Raw genomic sequence first — 21,519 nt, 5'->3', positions numbered from 1 at the left:
CCAAATATTTTTAGCGGCCATCGAATACACCACTAAAAACCTGGCTACTCCCTCCCAACGATGCTTCCCATTCAACTGATGACATCACAATTCGCGCTAACGATTCCACCACCTCTCGTATTTCTGGTCTGTTATTAGGATCTTCACTTAGACACCAGTACGAAATTTCAGCCATCTGCAAATTAGGCGCGTTGACCAGATGTAATTCAAGGAATTAGCATATACTTAAACTGTGTTTGATAAAACATAATGATTAAGCATTGAATGGATCTAATTGGTTCAAAGAATCTGAATGAACTTGATTTTGAATGACGATAACCTGTTTGATAATTATTCTGAATGATCAATATGAATAATGTACAATTACATTATTAACCTTTTACATGAATAAAAAATTCAATATAGTTGTTTGATAAGTGTTATTGATACACCGTGTAATTTGAGGAGGATATTACTGATAATTTAGATTCTTAATGGTTAAGAGAGTGTTTCAACTCTGAATGGATTGGTGCTAAACCATTCAGCATCATATGTCATTCAGAGGTCAGAAACAAACGCGTTAAATGCAACATTCAGTGTTGAACTATTCAATTAAAAGATAAACAAAAACACCCTCAAACTGATATACAAGCTAAATTTAGTTGGTTCTTATTGTTCCATAAAGACAAAATGTACTAGGAGTAATTTACGAGACTAACCTTGTATAAATCGTCCATAGGATAACTATCTCTCATGCTACCGTCTCTAATAGATACTAGTGCAGCTTCTGGATCGTCTTCTTCTTCAAATACTTTAGTTATCTGAGCACGCGACAACATAAAACTTTAGTTACATCCCTAAAAATGTGCTAATATGCGTACCATCAGCATGTTCCTTATATTATATTTGCAAGTTTATGTGAGTAGTGATTTCTGTATAGACTTACAATTGTGATGAGTGATTTCATTTTATTGGATTCTCGATTGTCACGCATAAGTGCACGCTTTCCAGTTATAAGCTCTGCTAGAACCACTCCAAATGCAAACACATCTGTTTTTGTTGTTACATGTAATTCCTTAACAGACCTGTTTCATGAGGTGGGAATTGTAGGTTTTTTAGAGAGTTAATCGAGTTTTGGTGACGTAAAAACGTGAACGTTTATCTGGAAAACTTACTCTGGAGGAAGATATCCTGGTGTCCCAACAAGGCGAGTTGCTATAAAATCGTCGTCGTTTGTTCTTCCAACAAGTTTGGCCAAACCAAAATCTGCAACCTTGTGAACATTTATTATAAGGTCAGTCTAACTTTAATCCTTATTGCATTTAGATTTACCTAAATTTGTTAGTAGGTACCTTTGCTCGGATGCTTCCATCAAGTAGTATGTTACTTGTTTTTATATCACGGTGTACATATCGCTCCTTTGTGTGATCATGAATATACTCTATACCTTTTGCAGCATCTAATGCTATCTGTGCTCTTGCGGTCCAAGATAATGGCTGGTGACCTGAATTAACTTCAGATCAGCAATGATTTTTCTTAAACTAACACATCATGTGTTTATTTTTTCTTTTGACGAGACGTGGCAAAATGGGCAGGTTGGTTGATAAATCAAAATGATAAATTTTAAGTGTTGACCAAACATGCCATGTCAAATTGGGCCGACACACTAAAACTTTTTGTCCTTTTTTTTTTGTTAAAGTAGACTGCAATGTATTAAATATTTGAATACATAACAAAAACGGTACTTTTAAAATAACAAGATAATTGTTTGTAAAAAAAATGATTTAGGACATTGATAAGAATTTCAAGTTTTCAACAGCATTAGGAGGCCGTTGACCCATATAGCCCATTCAACCCATTTTCTTTTCTGATAATTATACACTTTTGAAAGGAAATCAATTGAAAATAACCCAGATTTGACCTGTAATTTGATTGGGTTGATTTTACCACCTTTAGTATCGGCGTTAGTTCATTAATTTCTAGTTATCCTACAGAACTTCAAAATCTTAACTGGTATGATTGAAAGTTAATACCTTTGAGTAAAGGGTCATGCAGATGCTCACTTAAAGATCCATTTGAAACAAACTCATAAACCAAGTATAAATGGTCATCACCACTTGCAAATCCTAATAGCTCCACCTATTATTCACTTATTTAATTATGATCATCAAATTAGTTTCATTAAACTATAAAATTTTGAGACACTGAAAATATATCTTACCACATTGATATGATGAATCTTACATAACACTTTAAGTTCTGCTAGAAATTCTTTCGACTTGTTGGATCTCATTTTCTTTACAGCAACCTCCTAAAAGCATGTCATTCAGATCACGAATTTGAACATCGAATGTTTGTCAAAATTGAGAAAAAAATAAAATTTTTGTACCTTTCCTCCTAATATACCGAAATATACACTCCCATATCCACCTTCTCCTATTTTCCTACTATCATCGAAATTGTTTGTAGCTTCAGATATCTCATCAAGATCGTATACTAACGGTCTTTCAGTGTCAAAACCTGTGATACCTATTTATATGTTTGCATAACGCTTTAGTAAATAGTTACTGTCATTTATGGTTAGAAAATGTATACTGTTTCTTCGGCAACTTAATACTGAATAAAATGATTTGAGAGGTTGTAAGCACTAAAATGGATCAGTTCTTGCCACGTGCCACTCGTTAACTTTTAAGATACTTTTATTTCCTAATTTTCCATGTTAAAGATAATACATAGCCTGAATTAGCCCATTAATATATATGGGTCGCAATTGCTACCTGTAGGAAAAAAAAAATGAACTCACCATCCATATTTTCTTTACTCAGGTATCGAGTGTGCTGAGGACCTGATTTACGATAACTCATTGCTTTAGATACAACTTTTGAATTTTCCGTATCAGATTCTCGGGATCTTTTTCTCTTCACGATTAATACGAGTGACATGCATAATAAAAGTGCAATAACTGCTAGTAGTACACCAAGTACAATCTCCCACTTATGATTCTTTCTCGGTGAACCTAAAATAAGACGAGTAACATTAGCTATCGAATTTGAAACAAAGAATACATACACATAATAAAAAGAATACAAAAAAATTTACCTTTCTTCGCTGTTAATGATGGAACACCGTTTTTATACATAGGAACATAAAGGACCCAACCAGCCTCTATGAACCCAGGTTTCTGAATCAGATCTTTATTAACGTTCTCAATCTCAGCCACGTCAGCAGAGAGCCGACTAGCAATATCAGAAAGTGTATCATGTTGTTCAACCGTATAAGTGATCATAACTTGAGAATCTGTTACCGTACACCCACACAATAAATGCATCGTGACATTCGTTCCATTAATAAATTGTGTCCCAACCTCCCAAGCTTGCCCACTGTAAAACTGATCAGAAACATTCAAGAATGTATCATCTGGTTTAACCGAATAAACTGTATCATAAAAGTATGCAAATTGGTGGTCCACATTTTGGCAAGAACATGGGACTGTTACAAGGTGGTCTCCTTGACCAAATGTTTGAATTTGTGATTTATTAACTGAGTAAAGTGAAGAGATATTGTTTTCGGTAAGATCATTGTTTTGATATAGTATGGAATTACATGGCTTAGATTGTTTAGAGCAAGTGAAAGGGATCTGGTTTATCTCATTTGTCGTAGGAAGAGCAAGAATCGTTTGGATTAAGAACGAAGTGAAGATAATAAGGAGAGAAACTTGTTTGTGAGAAGCCATAAATTGTTTGCATAAGAAAAGGCAATTGAAGGAATATGAAGGTTGGTTTAATTTGTTTGTCATTATCTTTTTGTTTGTTAATGCAGTGACAGATCTTTTTGTGTTCTTATTCTCTCCATTTGTGTAGTATACAAAAATTTGGTTTAATTTCGCTTTGTCGATATAAACAATTCATGGCTAGCAGCTTGGTGAATCAGACAATTTTTCGGCATGAATTTCTTGTCACTGTCTTCAGTTTATCCTAAGACATTTGCACGCAAGAAGCTGTGCTTTGTTTTTATCTTTGATGGTGGGTGGAGACTTCAACACCATCCTAACGAGCTGTTTCCAGTCTGTTTACCATTTACCAAAACACGTTTAAACCGATTTAAGTATCGTTATTTTTCCATAGTGTGCAAGTCATATAAAGTAGTAACATTTCATTTCAGCTTTCAAGTTACATATAAATAACCAATCGAGTCATTAAGATTAACATTATGGTCTTCCTGTTGTTTCTTGTGTTTTTGGATGTACGCTTTTTGTGTGTCTGACATTGTTTGTTAAACATATACAATTGTGATAATGTTTGGTTAGTTGATAGTTAAATAAAGTCAAGTTTATAAGTCTAAAGAAGGGAAGATGCCAAAGATTCAGGCCGGCAAGGATGATGAATACATCATCACTATCACATAACAGATGTAAATGTAACAATGAATTTTTATTTATTATTATAATGATAACGAAAACTTTACATGTGACAGTATAATAAAACTGTGATCAAGAGTGACTTCAAGTGATATACTCTTGGTCAAATCGGCCGGCCACCCAGTTTTTTTATTTTGAGTGGGATGGGATCAGCCATCGGTGGGCCATACCAATACTCTTGGGCTCTTGGCTATTATACTTTATATATTGAAGCCTGGTAGGGCATTGGGCATGATTCACTGAAAATAGGAGCCTAATATTTGTTGGTTTGTTAACTGATCTAACCTCTACAACTGGTAGTTACTCCTAAATTTGTAAAGGTCAATTAGATATCTGACTTTTTAAAGTGTAATTAATATACATTTCAAAAACTAAACACTTTTTGTCTAGTAGACACTCGTAAGATGAAGCGACTATATTTCAAGTATGTTGGGTATATATCAATCAAGATTAATCTTAATAACAAGGCTAATCAGATCCTAACCACATTATGATAGGCATATATGACCCAACTTCACCGCTCATCCGCAGCATTCTACTTCTCATTACTGATACATAAAGAGGCTCATATTGCCCAAGTATAACGTACAAGTACTAATGCATGTATGTATAGAAGACAAACAGTAAAACATGATTAGTTATTCAAAGTCTAACCATAGTAGCAGGTTTATATACGAAACTTCTGCCATCAACCCAAATCAAATTAGTAACAATGCCTAAGTTTGCGTTTCCATAACTATGGACCTATAGGTCTAGGTCACCCTTACGAAGTCCAAACCACTTACGTAAGCCAACAAAACTTCGCTTACTTATTATTCTTCTTTTAACCTTCTAATGGTTTATGCATAATGATGTGACATACTTGCAATACTTTTCATCTATATAATAGATTAGTACTCAGTACCATGTAGCTGATGACAATACTAAAAAGAAAAGGGAATACAGTTGAATGTACTTGTGTACTTTTCAATGCGGCCACGGTTGAATATTGATTGGCCCCATACCATCGGGATGGTTACATTAGAAGATCGTCTTCAAATTCACTCATGACCTCCTGTACCTTGCTTAATATATCTGTCAGCGCATAAAAGTCACACCTTAGCTTTTCAACAATAAAAATATATGAAACAATAGTAACCTTTCGAGCAGCTATTTTAAGATATATACTCCATCAGTTCTAACAGAATCATGGCAATCCCCAGAATATTTCATATTATGTATTATATTTTCATTTTTGTCTTTCGTCATATTTCCACAAGTAACTAATGATGGTATCTTTATAATTTATATTTGGTCACAAGGCTCCACCTATTTAAACTAATATATAGTAACAATTTGCAGTTTACACTGTATTATGAGCTTAAGGGATATTGATTCGAATTGTTTGTAGCACTAGCATGGGCTTATGAACAGTATCAAGAGCAACAAATACCTTGAAAGGAAGAGTCTTCTAAATATTTCTGTGAAATACAATTAAGTTTGTCATTGCAAAAATGAAGAAACCGTATAGATGAAGTAGGGAAATGTGAAAAGATTAAGCGATCGATATTACCAGGATTTCCTTTTTGAGATTGACTTCATCGGTAACAGTTTTTTGCGTTGCTGTCATGATAAATTACAAGTCCAATATCATCAATTGTAGCAAATTCACTACACTTTATTCTTTTTCTCTTTTGCCTTATGCCCTCATGCATCCAACTCAAAGAATAACAAGTAGCATAGGCAGAGAAACAGATGGTCAGCGGGTAGAGTAACGGGTTGAAGTAGATTGGGTCGGAACCAGTAAATATTAATACATATCAAAGGGACGGGTTGGATTGTCTGCTCAAATTTAATGTTTCTATTTCCTTGAAGGATATGAGAAAACTATCAGAATACTAATTTATTCTCTTTCTTTTACCAAAGAGTTTTAAATAGCTTTAAGCACTGAAATGTACCATTGATTACGCCCAAGGGCCCAACCAGTGTAACACATTTCATTTTCAACCAAGTTAATGAAGTTGACCCGTTAGAAATAATTTATAATCCATATCTACTTTTAAATAAATGGAATCAGAGAAGAATTAGAGAGTAAGAAAGAGAAAAAAACACGCACCTTGTTCATTAACAGGGTAGCAGCCCGTGAGTAATGATGTAAAACTAGGAGGAAAGGCTGAGAGCTTTTGAAAATCCTGAGTAAGCGTAGTTTCCTGGGAAGTTGAGTTTTCGCCAGAATCATGGTTCTCACTTGGGTCCACTGGTTGATTATAAGTGTCAGCAGGAGATGTTTGTGGACTCCACTCCGGTATTAATGGTCTGCACAAACAAGTTAAAACTCGGCTAATCAGCCTACATTTTCGCTGTGGACTTTAAAATGTTGAAAACATGCAGATAAGTTATTATATTCTCTCCCACCTATACACATCTTGAGAATAATCTGCAGTTGACGTTATTTGGTCCAAGTCCTCTAGTGAACTGCAAGAAGACATCAGAGCTTAACTTCTATAATAGAACTAGTCATTGAATTTTCGATAATTTCTATTCGTTTTTCAGAGAAGATTAAACCACCATTCTTGTTATATAACAAAAGCATATCAATTTTTGTAAACATGAGCTACAAAAAATTAGTATTTGTTATTGCAAATTTACTTTTTTAATCATCTCAACTACCTCCCAAAAGGTCTCGGGTTCAGACCTCACTGGAAGCATATCTTGGTTGGTCAGGGAAAAGGGTTGAAAACGGGCTCGTGATACCCAGTAACCCAGATAAGCCACGTACATCTGAGTAAAAATACTTCCCTGACCAGTGAAAACCTCATCTGTTTGCAAAATTACTTTTTGCTGGTAGTTTCACACAAAAAAAAGGTGCTCAGCTTCTTAGATAACTTCTGTAAATTTAGGTTCAGTTGGGCATGATAATCTCACCCACGCAAGATCTCAGATTGATAGGGCGTTTTGGATTTAGAGATTGCAGACATAGACGAATCACTTTTTTCATATCCAAAGACCTCCTGGAGATGAGATAATGATGTTAGATTTGTCAGCGTCACACATAAATGAGCAGTGGAGAGGGGGAAAAGGGAAAGGTTCAAACCTTTATACAATTTACAAAGCTTTCAGTCTCCTCAACTGAGTGAAATCGCACAGCGAACTTTTGGATCTGCAAACAACAAAATGCCTTATCTGAGATCGTAGATTGTAGACTAGTAGTATGAGAGTAATCATTGGTGAATAGTGATGAAGTAAGTGACGATGGATGGGTTCAATTAGAACAGTAATGATCTCGATTAAGGGGTAACATTCTGATTGTAATACACATGCACTACTTCGCTAAATCGGAAGGGGATTAAATGAAAGCTCGTGGTCAGTAGACAAAAAAAAAAAACTTTCTCAAGCTCACTATCGAAGCCAAAGACACAAAGTTCGCACAAATTTATTATGCTTAGTGGAGGGAAGCAATCATGTATCCAACCTGGTTATCAGACAAAGTAGACATGTGGAGTCAGTCAGATGAGCAACAGCTATTTCAAAATCCGGCCAGATATAGTTATTATAATTGTCCCGTCTCAACATTAGAGTTCGCATGTTTGATCTTTAAAATCACATAATGAAAAACGACATATGTATACACACGCACACACACTCACGGCCAATGCATTTGCCATAAAAATCATGGCTCACTAACTAAGTAAATGTAAACAGCAATAGGTTATAGTTGGACATGACAAGATCTACAAAAACAAAGGGTATAAGTAGGTAAATATATACAGAACATGCAGGTTCGAGGGCCTTTCCTGGCCCACTTGATCTCTGTAGCTGATGAATACAGATTTGCTGCCTCTAGGAGGGTATCCAGACATACATGTGATCTGCGGCCAGGTGAAATGTAGATTTGAAATGTAATGTTCTTCCTGGAATGATTCAGATGCAAAGTCTTGTTAGCTTCAAACAGTATTATATGAAATGCATTCCTAAACAGATTAGACAAGCACAAAGGCTACCAACATAAGTATACAAGATAAATGAACAATTATACTTTCTAATAAGATATACATTAATACATATACGAAATTAAGACATCAGAACTACAATTGACAGCTAAGGTTTCAGGCAGCTACTTAGCAACTGTACATAGTACTACCTACCTACCAATAACAGATATATCAACAAGGAATCTGCAGGCCTTTAGGACTCGAATTGTTGCAGAGCAACATACATAACAAACATTTTAAAACTTCGATACGAATATGATAAATACCGATCGCATTTACTTATCAACATCACACACTCGAATCCTGCAATTGTAGACCTGAGACTATTTATCTGCTACTTGCAAACAATACCTATTATTGAGCTAGTGAAGCCAGCCAACAGAAACATACCAAATCATATCTAATTCATTACATCTAATATCACTACCAGGCAGTATAAAAAAATTAACTCGTTCGATATTCGAATGTAATCAACTAACATCAAATAAGTCATTTGAACACGATTTAGGTCTCAACGGCGTTGATAACTGCTTCAATTTGTGATCTGATAACACATAAGGCGTATAAATGAATAATAATACTAAATCAATTTATTACAGTAATATAAAATATAAAATAAAATTACATAAACTAAACAATAATATAACTTACGATGACGTTGCCGAGGAGATTAACAGTAAGGATGATTGATGGAAGAGTATGAGAGTGATCGGTCGTAGCAGTTAGCAATTTGAGATCGGCGAGTGCAGTGACGGATGAAAGCCACGTGCCTTTGAATTTTTTAACCGGATGAGTGAGCGACGGATGAAGACCGGCGGAAGAGGAACGTGACGGAAAGTTGAAGTGACGAGCGTATTGAACCTCCCAATGTTCTTCGATTGAAGCGGCGGCGGCGGCGGTTGTTATAATTGATAAGTCTAATAATCCTTGATTATTGATATTCATTTCTTCGTTTTCGTTTGATAGATGTGATTCCTTCACGTTTGAGCTCTCGAGCTATGCAGTTTGTTACGATTCGAAATTTTTTATGATTCCTTATCCCGCCATGTTTAGCGGTTTATGCGCACACGTTTGAAGGAAAATAAGGTTTTTATATAACGTCAGAGCTTCAAAAGCTTGAAATTAGCTTGATATATTGATAGTCCGTAAATTGGGAAATTGGGTAAAATGCCCTCATCTCCAAAAGATTTTAACAATATGACCTTAAAAACCGAAATTGCGAAAAATATTTTCTAACCACGCATCACACACAACGCATGATGCGTGTAAATCTGTTCATGATACGTGTTTTCGAGATATTCAGTGAGACAACCTTTTTTGCTCGTAAACACGCACAAAAAATCGCGCAACACGCACCGTACGTAGTGCTTGGTGCTACGAGTCAATACGTCCATTCAAAGTTCTGCTATTTTAGCACCAAACACCAAGTATCACGCACCGTCGGTGGCGCTTGGTGCGAGTTTGCGAGGGAAAATAGTTGTCTCGCTAAATATCTCGTACACACGGGCTTGCGCGCATCATGCGTGGTGCGTGATGCGTGTACAGAGGGCATTTCTTTCAATTTCGAATTTTTGAGGACATATTGTTAAATAGGGGTGTTCATCGGTTTGGTTTTTATTTTTCGGTTTATTCGGTTCGGTTTATTCGGTTTTGAAACTTATAACATCAAAACCTAAAACCAAACCGAAACCAAATTTAAATATCAAAATCATAACCAAAACCGAACCGAAAACCGAATTTGATTTCGGTTTGGTTTCGGTTAAAATCGAAAATCACTAAAGATAAAAATCCTAACTAGCATAAACTTACATATAAATTAGGACTAACGGTTGTGAAATTAATTTAAGTTTACAGGGTATATAACATGTTTATTGTTTAATAAATATGTAATAATACATCAAATATAATATAAATATATAAATATTATAATCATAAATATGTTTTAATGTATTATTAATTTGAATTCGGTTTTTAGTTCAGTTTTCAGGTTAACCGAATTTAAAATTTTCAAAACCGAAAATCAAACCAAAAACAGAATTACGAATTCGTTTTCGGTTTCGATCGATCCGAAAACCGTTTAAAAAAATTCTATTTGATTTTTTTGTTTGGATTTGATATTCGGTTTATTCGGTTTGAAACCAAATGGTTCGGTTTGAAACCAAATGGTGCACACCCCTATTGTTAAACACTTCAAAAACCGGGGGGCATTTTGACCATTTTCCCTCATGATAATTCGTTTCGCTTTAAAAATCCATTCTTCTAATGTTGTTTAATAAACTAAATGATTTAGTGGTAAATGTTTTATAATCTGAATAATTTAAAGTTTCTGAATAAACTTGATTCTAAATTGAAATAAATTGTTTGATAATCATTTTCAACAAATGATATGAACTGGCTAAATTTACTTTTTTTATCGTGTTACATGCAAAAAAAAATAAAAAAATGTAGGTGTTTAATAGTTAAGTAAAATGTTTAAACTTTGAATATTTTAGCACTGAATTGTGAACCATTATGATGTCATTAGCGCTGAACCAATCAATTAAGAAGTAAACCTAAGCTCATAAAAGTGGCACGGCCTTTGTTTCCTTTATTGGATTCAAATCCATTTGAACTAAGATATGTTGTTGATATCTGAAGTGTTTATCAATTATAACTTTTATGTTTTTTCAATTTATTATGTTCGAATTAAATTATTTGAAATAATAGCAAAATACCTAAATTAAAACTAGATTAAGATTCAAAATCTAAACCGGAGTTAAATTCATAAACTAAACTGAAAATCGAATTCCGTTCGGTTTCGATTATAAACCATAAAGGTTTGTAATTTTAATCAAAATAAGTATAAAAGTTGATTTTGAATTGTTTGTAATTGGTTAGTGGCATGTGTGTGTATATTATCATATCGGTTTATTAGTTTGAGACAAACAAAAATATCTATATTCATATGTGGTTGGTTCAAAATGTATGTAGTTATATATCATACGTCTATGAGTAAAAACTTGTGGACATGACTATCTCCGGTTGCCAAGTTTTCGGAATTAGCTAACTCCATGTATTTATATTATATTATTAAACTAGTTCGGGTCTGGCCCGCGCGATGCGGTAGGGGCTTTCGGCCTGCGTATTCATATTTAACGTAGCTTTATATATTTACAGAAGGGAAAACGACCCATATGGTAAGCGCCGTTGTTGGTGTTGTCGTCTTTACTGTTTTTTTAAAATATGTCTGGTTCGAGCGTAGTTAATTTCGTTTTGTTGATAAAATTATTTCGAGCCTGACGGTGCTGGGGAAAAATATAACTCGCGGCGAGCAGGAAGATACGGATTGTCGTTGTTTTTAGCGTTTTTTAAAAAGTGTCCGTTTCAAACGTACCTTTTATCGTTTTGTTCATAAAATATTTCGAGTATGACACTCATGTCGAAAAAATTTAACTCGCGGCAAGCGGGAAGATACGGGTTGTCGTTATGTTTAGCGTTTTTTGAGAAGTGTCCGTTTTGCGTATAGTTAGTCCCGTTTGGTTCGCAAGATTTTTTCGAGTTGAACAGTGGTCTCGGAAAAATTTAACTCGTACCGAACGAGAAGATAGAGCCCGTTATAAATTCGGGTGAAGTTAGTTTCTTTTATTTTAATAAAATTATATATTTACATTTTTACTCTTGAAAAAGTGTAAACTTGAGGGGCCGTTATGTAAATATAGTCGAAGTTGAGTGACTGTTTGTAATGTGAAAGCAAACTCAAAACACAATTCGATATAACTGAAACGACGCAAACGGCCACCACTTTTAGTATATAAAGTATTTATATTAATATTAATATTAATACTAGTATTAATATTAATATATAAGTATTAATAATATTAATAATTAATAATATTAATAATTATGTAGAATAGATAGAAGATAGATAGAGAATAGAAAAGAAAAGAAATACGTAGAATATAGAATAGAATTAGAATTATAGATTAAATTATTATTATTATTGTTATAGAATAATAATAAAAGGAAAAGGGATTGGAATCGTTAACAAAACATTGACATTGACATTGACTTATGTCTAATACTACATTCGTTCTAAATCTATTACTAATGTATTAATTTAAGAAAAAATGATTGACACGTATATTTTTTAACTTTTTAGTTGTATCATTTATTTTTCATCGATATTTTCATTCTACATGTTAAATTAAGAGAATAAAGAACGTTGTTACAATATTTTTATCTATTTATGAAAAGTGAACAACTAATTTCTAACATTGAAATATGAAATAGTAAACAATAAATTCAATAAATTGGATGAAGAGATTAAGGGGTTAATGGAAAAGGCAAATGACATAGAGAAAATTGCAGAGTCTCGAAGTTTGGTAGACAGTGAGTTGCTAGTATGGAAAGAAAGTAGGAAGAGTTGGATTGAGAAGGAGAAACTAAAAAGTGACATGCTCAAACAAAAGTCGAGAATTAAATGGTTTGTAGAGGGAGATGAGAATTCCAAATTTTTTCACTCGTTTATTCGAAGGAACTATAACAAATGTAATATTAGAGGATTGAACGTTAATGGAATTTGGATTGATACGCCTTCCTTAATCAAAGACGAAGTATGCAAGCACTTCGAACTCAGGTTCCAAGAGACAGATTCCGACAGGCCCTCTATGGAAGACCTGATCTACCCGTCGATATCACAACAGCATGCTGAAGAAATTGAGGCTGCTTTCGGTGAAGAAGAAATCAGGTATGCGGTTTTTGAGTGTGGAAGTTCGAAGGCCCCCGGACCTGACGGGTTTAATCTTCGTTTTTTCAAAGAATTTTGGGAACTTATTAAAGGGGAGCTAATTGAGGCTGTAACATGGTTCTGGAATCGGGGCGAATTCTCACGTGGTTGTAATGCTTCATTCGTTACCCTTATCCCAAAAGTTTCGAATCCATCGGGGCTTAACGACTTCCGACCTATTAGCCTTATTGGGAGCTATTATAAAATAATTGCAAAGATCCTTTCCAACCGGTTGAAGAAGTGTATCCCGAAGCTTGTAGGTAGTGAGCAAAGCGCGTTCATAAAAGGTAGATTTATACTCGATGGCGCTTTAATTGTGAATGAAACGATCAACTTTCTTAAAAATTCCAAACAAAAAGGACTCCTATTTAAAGTTGACTTCGAAAAGGCGTTTGATTGTATTAATTGGAATTTCTTGATGGACGTTATGAAATGTATGGGATTCGGTGATAGGTGGAGGAAATGGATATTTGCGTGTCTGAACTCGGCTTCTATCTCGGTACTTGTTAACGGGTCGCCTACTAAAGAATTTGCCTTAGGACGTGGGATTCGACAAGGTGATCCGTTATCGCCATTTCTTTTTATCCTTGCAGCGGAAGGTTTGAACATACTTGTAAAATCGGCTCTAGATAGAGGACTTTACGAAGGTATCAAAGTGGGGCGTGATAATGTGACAGTCTCTCATCTTCAATACGCCGATGACACGATTTTTGTAGGAGCTTGGAATCGTGAAAACGCTCATAGTCTTCAAAACCTACTTAAATGTTTTGAACTAGTTTCGGGCTTGAAAGTCAATTTTCATAAAAGTTTTTTGTATGGTATTGGTGTTGGAGAGAATTCCATACGGAACATGGCTCAAGGTCTAAATTGTCAAGTTGGTGCATTACCTTTCACATACCTCGGGCTTCCAATTGGTGCAAATATGCGAAAATCACATAGTTGGAACCCGGTTATTGATAAAATTAAGGCTCGGTTGTCAAGTTGGAAAATGCGTAAGTTGTCGTTTGGTGGTCGGCTAGTCCTAATCAAATCGATCCTCTCGAGTTTACCATTGTACTTCTTCTCACTCTTTCGCGCTCCGGCGAGTGTTTTGAAATTACTTGAGAGTGTGAGGCGTGTGTTCTTTTGGGGTGGGTCCGATTCGGGGCCCAAACTTTCGTGGGTTAAATGGGTAAATGTGGTTTGTTCTTACGAACTTGGGGGGCTAAATATTGGGTTACTAAAACACAAAAATCTAGCCTTACTAGGGAAGTGGTGGTGGAGATTTTTCTCCGAACCTAATTCCCTTTGGGTTAGAATTATTCGAAGCATCTATGGCTTATATGGGGGTTTGGAGTTAGGGCGTGAAGAAATTCGCGCCTTAAAACCAAGCACTTGGCGTTCTATTATTCTGACAGGTCATGATATTGAAGATACAGGTGTCTCCTTCGTGAACTCTTTTGTACAACAAGTTGGATCAGATTCGGCAGTCTCTTTTTGGGACGGGTTATGGTTAAATGGGAACAAACTTAGGTGTGCCTTTCCAAGACTTTATCAACTCGAAGACAACAAAGAGGCGAGGATCAAAGATCGGGTGGAGGTTCGAGACAAACAGGTGCTGTTCAGCTGGAGTTGGCTGCGTGATCCTCAAGGCAGAACAAAGGATGAGCTCGACACGTTATGCAGTCTGATTTCGGCGTACAGCTTCGTGGATCAGGGGTGTTCGGTTGTAAAATGGATGCATGCTGACGGGTTTTTCAAGGTAAAAGATTTATGTGGTCTGATCGAAACTCAGGCTATGGATATCTCGGTAAACAACTTAGAAACGATGCGGAATAATTTGGTACCCAAAAAGATTGAGTTATTTGTATGGCGAGCGGTTCAGAGGCGCCTTCCTACCTTGGTCGAACTTGATAAACGGGGAGTAGATCTACATAGTTTAAGGTGTCCACTTTGTGACGATTGCTTGGAATCAATCGAACATACATTGGTTTTTTGCAATCACGCCTTGGATCTTTGGAAGCGTGTGTATTCATGGTGGGGTTTAGGTCATGTTTCCAACCTTAGCATGGCCGAGATCCTACGTGGAAACACCACGACTCCATGTTCGAGAATAGGGAAAAGAATTTGGCAAGCGGTTGAGTGGGTCTGTGCTTACTTAATTTGGAAAAATAGGAACAATAAAGTGTTTCGGGGGAAATGTTGGAACACATTAGCTGCGTTTAACGAATTGCAAATCATGTCGTTCGAGTGGATCGCGAATAGGATATCAAAGAAGAGAAAAATCGAGTGGCTTTCTTGGGTCAATGATCCTAGTGTGTATTTAAAGTTGGCATAAGATTTTGTATATAGGTGGTGGTGTGCTTTCTCCGCAACCACCATTCGTGTTTTTGTTCTTGTAATTGTTTCGTGTTTCGCCCCGTCTTAATTGGGGTGGCTTGTAATCACATTTTAAGTGAATAAAATTATCTTGCCTTTCAAAAAAAAAAAAAAAAAAAAAAAAATAGTAAACAATAAAATTAGAATGAGTTAGTATATTGCTAGAATATTTAGAAGATTATTGTACAAGATTATTACTTTTAGGTCCTCAATTCCTCATCTTTTGGAAAATATACATATATTGTCTTCACTTTTTCACTTAATATATGGAGAGTGGTACAAGTGTTGATAACATAAAAAGAAGAAACATAACATGTGAAAAGCTAAATGAAAGCATAACTGAAAATCTGAAAGAAAACAAAAAACTTTTGAATGGTCGAATGTTAGCAACAGAAAATGGGTGGTTAACATTTCAAGTCTTCATGAATGTAGAAACACCGAGAAATTGCAATGTAAAGAGGACACGTGTGATGTGAATCACGACAAAAGGGGTGACACCTAGACAGCCTACATTTACAAGTGTCATTCTGTATTGTATAGGTCGATCTCTCTGATGAATAAAACGTTAAGATACAGTATGAATATAGGGTTTTTGTGATTTTAGCAATCGGTATCCACTTCTATTTCAGCGTTAGCGGTGATTGATGATCGGCCGACACCGTATTGACGTCAGTTCGGCATTTTCGATCACAAGGGTCGCCCAAGCAGCGGTGGTTTTGAATGAAATGGGAGGTTCAATTTCGAATTTTACAATCATTGAAGCCAACATATTTGTTATTATTTTTTATATTATTATAAATACTACTAACCATTTAACATTTTACACACCATTTCAAAAAGTTATACACTATTTCTCTCATAAACCGATTTCAAATTTCAATAATTTCCTTTGATTATCAAATAAACATTGTCTCAATCCAACAACGATATCATAGCAATCGACGTTTATGTTAGTGGTGAATTTGACTCAAAGAAAAAGGTGTACGCGAATGGCTCGAAAACAATCGTTTGATGATATAAATGTCCGTGACGTTGAGTTATCGACATTGTATGTGTTACTTGAAAACGAAGTACCTTCTCTCTACACGGAAGTTTTGTATTTCAGCGACAACACGGAAGTTTTGTATTTCAGCGACAACACGCAAAGATTTGAATATCTTGACTATCCGAAAAGAGGTATGAAATCGTAGGGAAAGTCAAGATAAAAGAGACCAAAATTAATATGTATCTTGAATTCAATCTTGTCAATTATTATCTTTTCTATAAGCATACGAATAGTTCCGATGACAGATACTATACTGACTAGTAATTTCATGGAACATTTAGTATTTTAGGAGTTTATTTTATTGTGTACTCGTAATTTTAATTATGTAATCGAATTTAAGAAATTATGTAATCGTATTTTAGCAACTTATGTACTCGCAGTTTAAATTTATATTATTTTAAGTGTGTTATTTTTAATATAAATTAACAATAAAATGAATAAATTAACTAAAATAAATTAACTAAAAAAATATATAAATAAATAAGTATAAATAATAAATATTTTCTCTCTCTGTAAAATACTTAAAACTGACACGGAACGACTTCATCACTTTATCACCAATGTTTGTTTTTAACAGTCAGTCACCATTCAGTAATCAGCAAGATACTGAAAAACACTTGGTGCTCTTATGGTGTGATGATGTAAAATGATACGAGTATCAATGAGACTTGGACACTAAGTGTTCTCGGATGGCGTTTTCACTAATCAAAGCGGTATTTTTTGAATAAATTCATACCAATTTATTTTATTTATGAACATCACAAAATAATTGATATTAAAAATTGCATTTATATGTCGTGTAGTAGCATTAAACATGAGTTTTAATTTTACTCATATCCCAAAATACTAAAAGAAATTAAAGGGCCTTTGACATAGCATTATCGACAAATTTCTCTGACTTTAAGTTCGTGAATTCGAGTCATGTTTATGACATTATTTATGAAATATTATAGGGTGCATGAGTTGCCGTTGTAAAAGAAATACCAAAAAAATAATATAGCTACAGATACAGATACAAAGTTATACTCCGTAGTAAAAGAGTCGGTCTATATGAACGCAAGGTGTTAATATTCATTTTTATACGAATTCGATCAAATCAAATTGAGAATATCTTCATTCTTTCTTTTTCATTTCTTTTCACTTTAGTTTATTTTCTTTCGTTAAAGAAACTCGGAAACAGTCGCGAACCTTAAATCATAGTCAGTCATTGGCCGACATGATACTCAAACATAGGAGTAATAATATCTTTTCAATTGTCCCTCACAAAATGCACACGAAAGCAAGAATCCGAAGACCCATACCCGATTACCCGGAACAACAACAAACAGACTATGCCCCACCTCACCTCACCTAAACAGCATCTATCATGGAACCTTTAACAAGGTCGACATCTATACTTCTGTTCTATAAATAATGTGGCACCAATAGCTCCCTCTTTAACCTTCAAGAAGCAACCAAAAAAAAAAAAAAAAAAATCCTATTTTTTCAACTTTTAAAAATGGCAAGACCTTCTATTAGCAACCCTAAAACCAAAACCAACACAACTATCAAATTTGTTTGTAGTTATGGTGGTAAAATTCTCCCTCGTTTTCACGATGGCAAACTCCGTTACTACGGTGGCGAAACTCGAGTTCTCTCCTTTAACTGCTCCCTCTCTTTCTCCGGTTAGTACTCCTAAATCGATTTTACCTTTTAATTACCTTTTAGATAAACGAGTCTCTTTCGCGTAATAAAACAGTGATTGTTTGTTTACATTTTACCTTCTCGTATAACAAAGGATAATGATATGTACACAACATTTTTTCCTTCATACACAACCAAATCTAATTTTTTAACTATAATACCCTTCCATGTTTAAAAGAGTCAGTTTGTTATAGGTGGTGGTAACATGTACATAACCTTTTTTTTCTTCATTAACAACCAAATTAAATATTTGGACTATACTATCCTTTCCTCATCTTAAATTTAATCACACCTCTTAAACATGGAAGGGTATTATAGTTAAAAAATTAGATTCGATTGTGTACGAAGAAAAAAAGATTGTGTACATATCACCACCCACCTATAACAAACTCATTAACTCAAAATTTAAGTATTACTTTCTCCGTCTCAAAATTAGTTTTTAGTTTGACTTTTCAAGATACTTATTTTGATATTATTTTGATATTTTGACTTTAGATATTTTTATTTATATTATATAATATTTGATAAAATTTATATAAATAGTTTCGATTTGATATGTTATCGTTGATATAATTTTTATTAAATATTATATAGATATCTGAAATCTAAGTTTTAACGAAAGATCATGAAATGTTAACAATTTATTTTGGGACGGAGTATTAATTTTGTTGTATCACTTTTTTTTTTTAAGAAAATGTAAAATTAATACTTCCTCTAATCACAAATAATATCATTTATATTACAGAATTACTTGTGAAGCTTGAAGAACTTTGTGGTACTCCAGTAACTCTAAGGTGTCAATTGCCAACAGAAGACTTGGACACGCTAGTTTCAATCACCTCCAATGAAGATCTCGCTAATCTCATTCAGGAATATGATCGAACGGTTAGCGTGCAATCTTCACCAATTCTCAAAATTAAAGCGTTTCTTTCTAAGAAATCATCCCCAATTTCGTCACCAAAATCTCCTCTCCCGAGATCTCGGATGGCTGCTACGAATCATTGTATCCAACAGATGATAAAGCCACCAGTAAAACAAAAAGTTACTGCCGGGAATTTGTTACGTTATGCATGTCAAAATTCGAGCCAGTGTTACCTCGTTCAATATGGTAACCATTGGCAATACCAATAATAATTTTAATTAGTTGTCTAATAATATTTAGAACAGTTATGGAATTAAAGAGATTATATTAATTAGATTATGTACATATATATAGATGATGATGATGATGATGGTATATGAATTGTTATTGGAATCTATATGAATTTATGACACGAGGATCGGTGGTTTTTACGATCCATTAGTCATATAGATACGGAGTATTTATATTATTTATTATATAAAAATATACACAAGCTTTAATCTTATCGTGTATCGTATATGTTGTAATTTGAAAAATGGGTACAATTTGATGAGATCAGCGTCCGTTGTGAGTTAACAGAAAATGCAGAGTTTGTCTTTTTGTGATAGGTGTTTGTTATCTGTGTACTTACGTGTCACACTATCTTGGTAAGTTTTCAACTTTACGTAATGAAAGGTGTCGTTTACTGTCCCATTTCCGTCCCATTTCCAGTGATCATTTTAAACATTGAAATTGATTGATTGTGCTAAAAAATTGAAGACGTCCTTCCGCGTTCAACGTCTAATGTTCTTCTGTGTCTATTTTCAGTCTTCAATTTTACTGTATTTATTTACTTTAATTATCTATCTTTATTTAATTCATTTTAGTTTAAAAATAATATTTAAAATGAACAATTTAAACTTCAAAAAACACTCATAATACAAAAAATACAGTTCATAATAAATAAATTAAATTTCATAAAAAATATTTATTCTCGAAAACACCACAAATGCTCAACCAAATAAAACCGTAATGTTTCGTGTGCTTCTCGACCACGTAGTTCCTTATTTCTTCGATCGTGAGATGAACACCTATCGATCCAAGTGCGCTACATATTTTGAACTGGTTCATATATGTTATGACTTGTTTTTAACAATCATGTTGTGTAATATGATGCAACAATACTCGAGTCTTCTCATAATATTCACCTCGTAAACCCTTACAGGTTGTTGAAGAATATGCCACAGACCTGGTAGAATTTGGAAAGTCCTCTCGGTGTCCTTACAAGCACTAGCTTGTTTCTTTGAAAAATAAGCACGCTTTGGATCAACTACACTTGAATACGATTCACGAATGACGACCACGTTGGGTAATACCGTCAGCTAAATAGTACTCTCTTATGTACTCTACGCCGTTACAATACAAGGAATGTATGGAATCTCCTTGTTAAGCATTGAGATGAACAAATTACTATTGTTTAAAACTTTTATGTCGTCGTTTGAGCCCGCTACACCAAAGTAAACATGTCATATCCAATTATTATACGAGAACGGCTTCAAGCATTATAGTTGGGTAGCCATGATCACCTCGGGTATATTCGCCTCTCCACGCCTTTGGACATTTTGCCCATGCCCAATGCATACAATCAATGCTCTCCAATATTCCCGGAAATCCACGAAGTCTTTCATGAGCGTCGTACAAACGTACAATGTCATGATGTGCATGCTCTCTCATGTACACAATTGCATACAAATCAATTATGCACTTTGCGAAATTTTGTCGAGTTTCTCGTGAAACTCGTTCCGAAATTTGCAAATACTTATCCAGCGCATCTGGTGTACTACCGTATGCCAGTTGACCTAAACCCGATGTGATTTTTAATTCGGTACTAATACTCAAATCGCCTTTTGCGTCGCGTCTTTGATGAAACCATCCATAATTCTGAGAAAAACGCGTCGTTTCATCTAAAATCTTCGCTTGAAATTGTCAGAAGTATACTTACAATTTTCTACAAAATAATCACTATAAATCGGTCATGAGCCGCATAATGTTCACGACTTATGTAACAAAGAGAATATAATGTAGCAATTGAACTTAGATTGTCATCTTCAGAATCATCGTCTAACGCCATTAATTCATATTCATCTTTGGAAGAAAATGATGATGACATTATTTAATAAAATTACGAACGTATACAATATAATATATTGAGAGGGCTTGCTTTTGTTTAAAATAAATGGGATACATTGCATATATAGCTAGTAAATATTTTTTCAAAAAAAAAAAAAAAAAAAAAAAATTGTTTAAAACCTTCAAAGCCAACGTTGATTTGCCGAGGGTGAGAAATCGACGTCGGCCAGGGACGCTTGGTGTCGATTTCTCAACTGTCCTCGACGTCGATTTAGTATAAAGGCGAAAAATTGCAACGACACTCGGTGGTCTAACAACTTATATAAATGT

At 34.5% G+C, this 21,519-nt stretch overlaps 4 protein-coding genes across 4 annotated transcripts; 1 reads left to right on the top strand and 3 right to left on the bottom strand.

The window, feature by feature from the left end:
* Positions 1–3,775, bottom strand: LOC139849943 (lysM domain receptor-like kinase 3). Its single transcript, XM_071839553.1, has 10 exons — positions 3,079–3,775; positions 2,783–2,995; positions 2,369–2,508; positions 2,201–2,290; positions 2,013–2,118; positions 1,332–1,483; positions 1,155–1,252; positions 926–1,064; positions 699–800; positions 1–175 (listed from the first exon to the last, which is right to left on the bottom strand). Exons 1-10 carry the CDS (start codon positions 3,773–3,775, stop codon positions 11–13), a joined length of 1,902 nt encoding a protein of 633 aa, XP_071695654.1. The 3' UTR covers positions 1–10.
* Positions 3,776–5,096: 1,321 nt separating this feature from the next.
* LOC139848267 (protein POOR HOMOLOGOUS SYNAPSIS 1-like) lies at positions 5,097–9,484 on the bottom strand. The gene is made up of 9 exons (XM_071838002.1): positions 9,019–9,484; positions 8,173–8,286; positions 7,470–7,538; positions 7,301–7,386; positions 6,791–6,850; positions 6,492–6,691; positions 5,949–5,998; positions 5,829–5,856; positions 5,097–5,470 (listed from the first exon to the last, which is right to left on the bottom strand). Exons 1-9 carry the CDS (start codon positions 9,310–9,312, stop codon positions 5,412–5,414), a joined length of 960 nt encoding a protein of 319 aa, XP_071694103.1. The 5' UTR covers positions 9,313–9,484; the 3' UTR covers positions 5,097–5,411.
* Positions 9,485–12,680: 3,196 nt separating this feature from the next.
* LOC139849942 (uncharacterized) lies at positions 12,681–15,449 on the top strand. The gene has a single exon (XM_071839551.1). The coding sequence runs from the start codon at positions 12,681–12,683 to the stop codon at positions 15,447–15,449; it is 2,769 nt and encodes a 922-aa protein (XP_071695652.1).
* Positions 15,450–20,598: 5,149 nt separating this feature from the next.
* Positions 20,599–21,229, bottom strand: LOC139849941 (uncharacterized). The gene is made up of 2 exons (XM_071839550.1): positions 21,127–21,229; positions 20,599–21,035 (listed from the first exon to the last, which is right to left on the bottom strand). Exons 1-2 carry the CDS (start codon positions 21,227–21,229, stop codon positions 20,599–20,601), a joined length of 540 nt encoding a protein of 179 aa, XP_071695651.1.
* Between the last annotated feature and the right edge of the window lie 290 nt (positions 21,230–21,519).

This window comes from Rutidosis leptorrhynchoides, chromosome 5 (assembly GCF_046630445.1).
Source record: "Rutidosis leptorrhynchoides isolate AG116_Rl617_1_P2 chromosome 5, CSIRO_AGI_Rlap_v1, whole genome shotgun sequence".
Classification (NCBI taxonomy): domain Eukaryota; kingdom Viridiplantae; phylum Streptophyta; class Magnoliopsida; order Asterales; family Asteraceae; genus Rutidosis; species Rutidosis leptorrhynchoides.
This window is presented reverse-complemented; position numbering and strand designations above follow the sequence as displayed.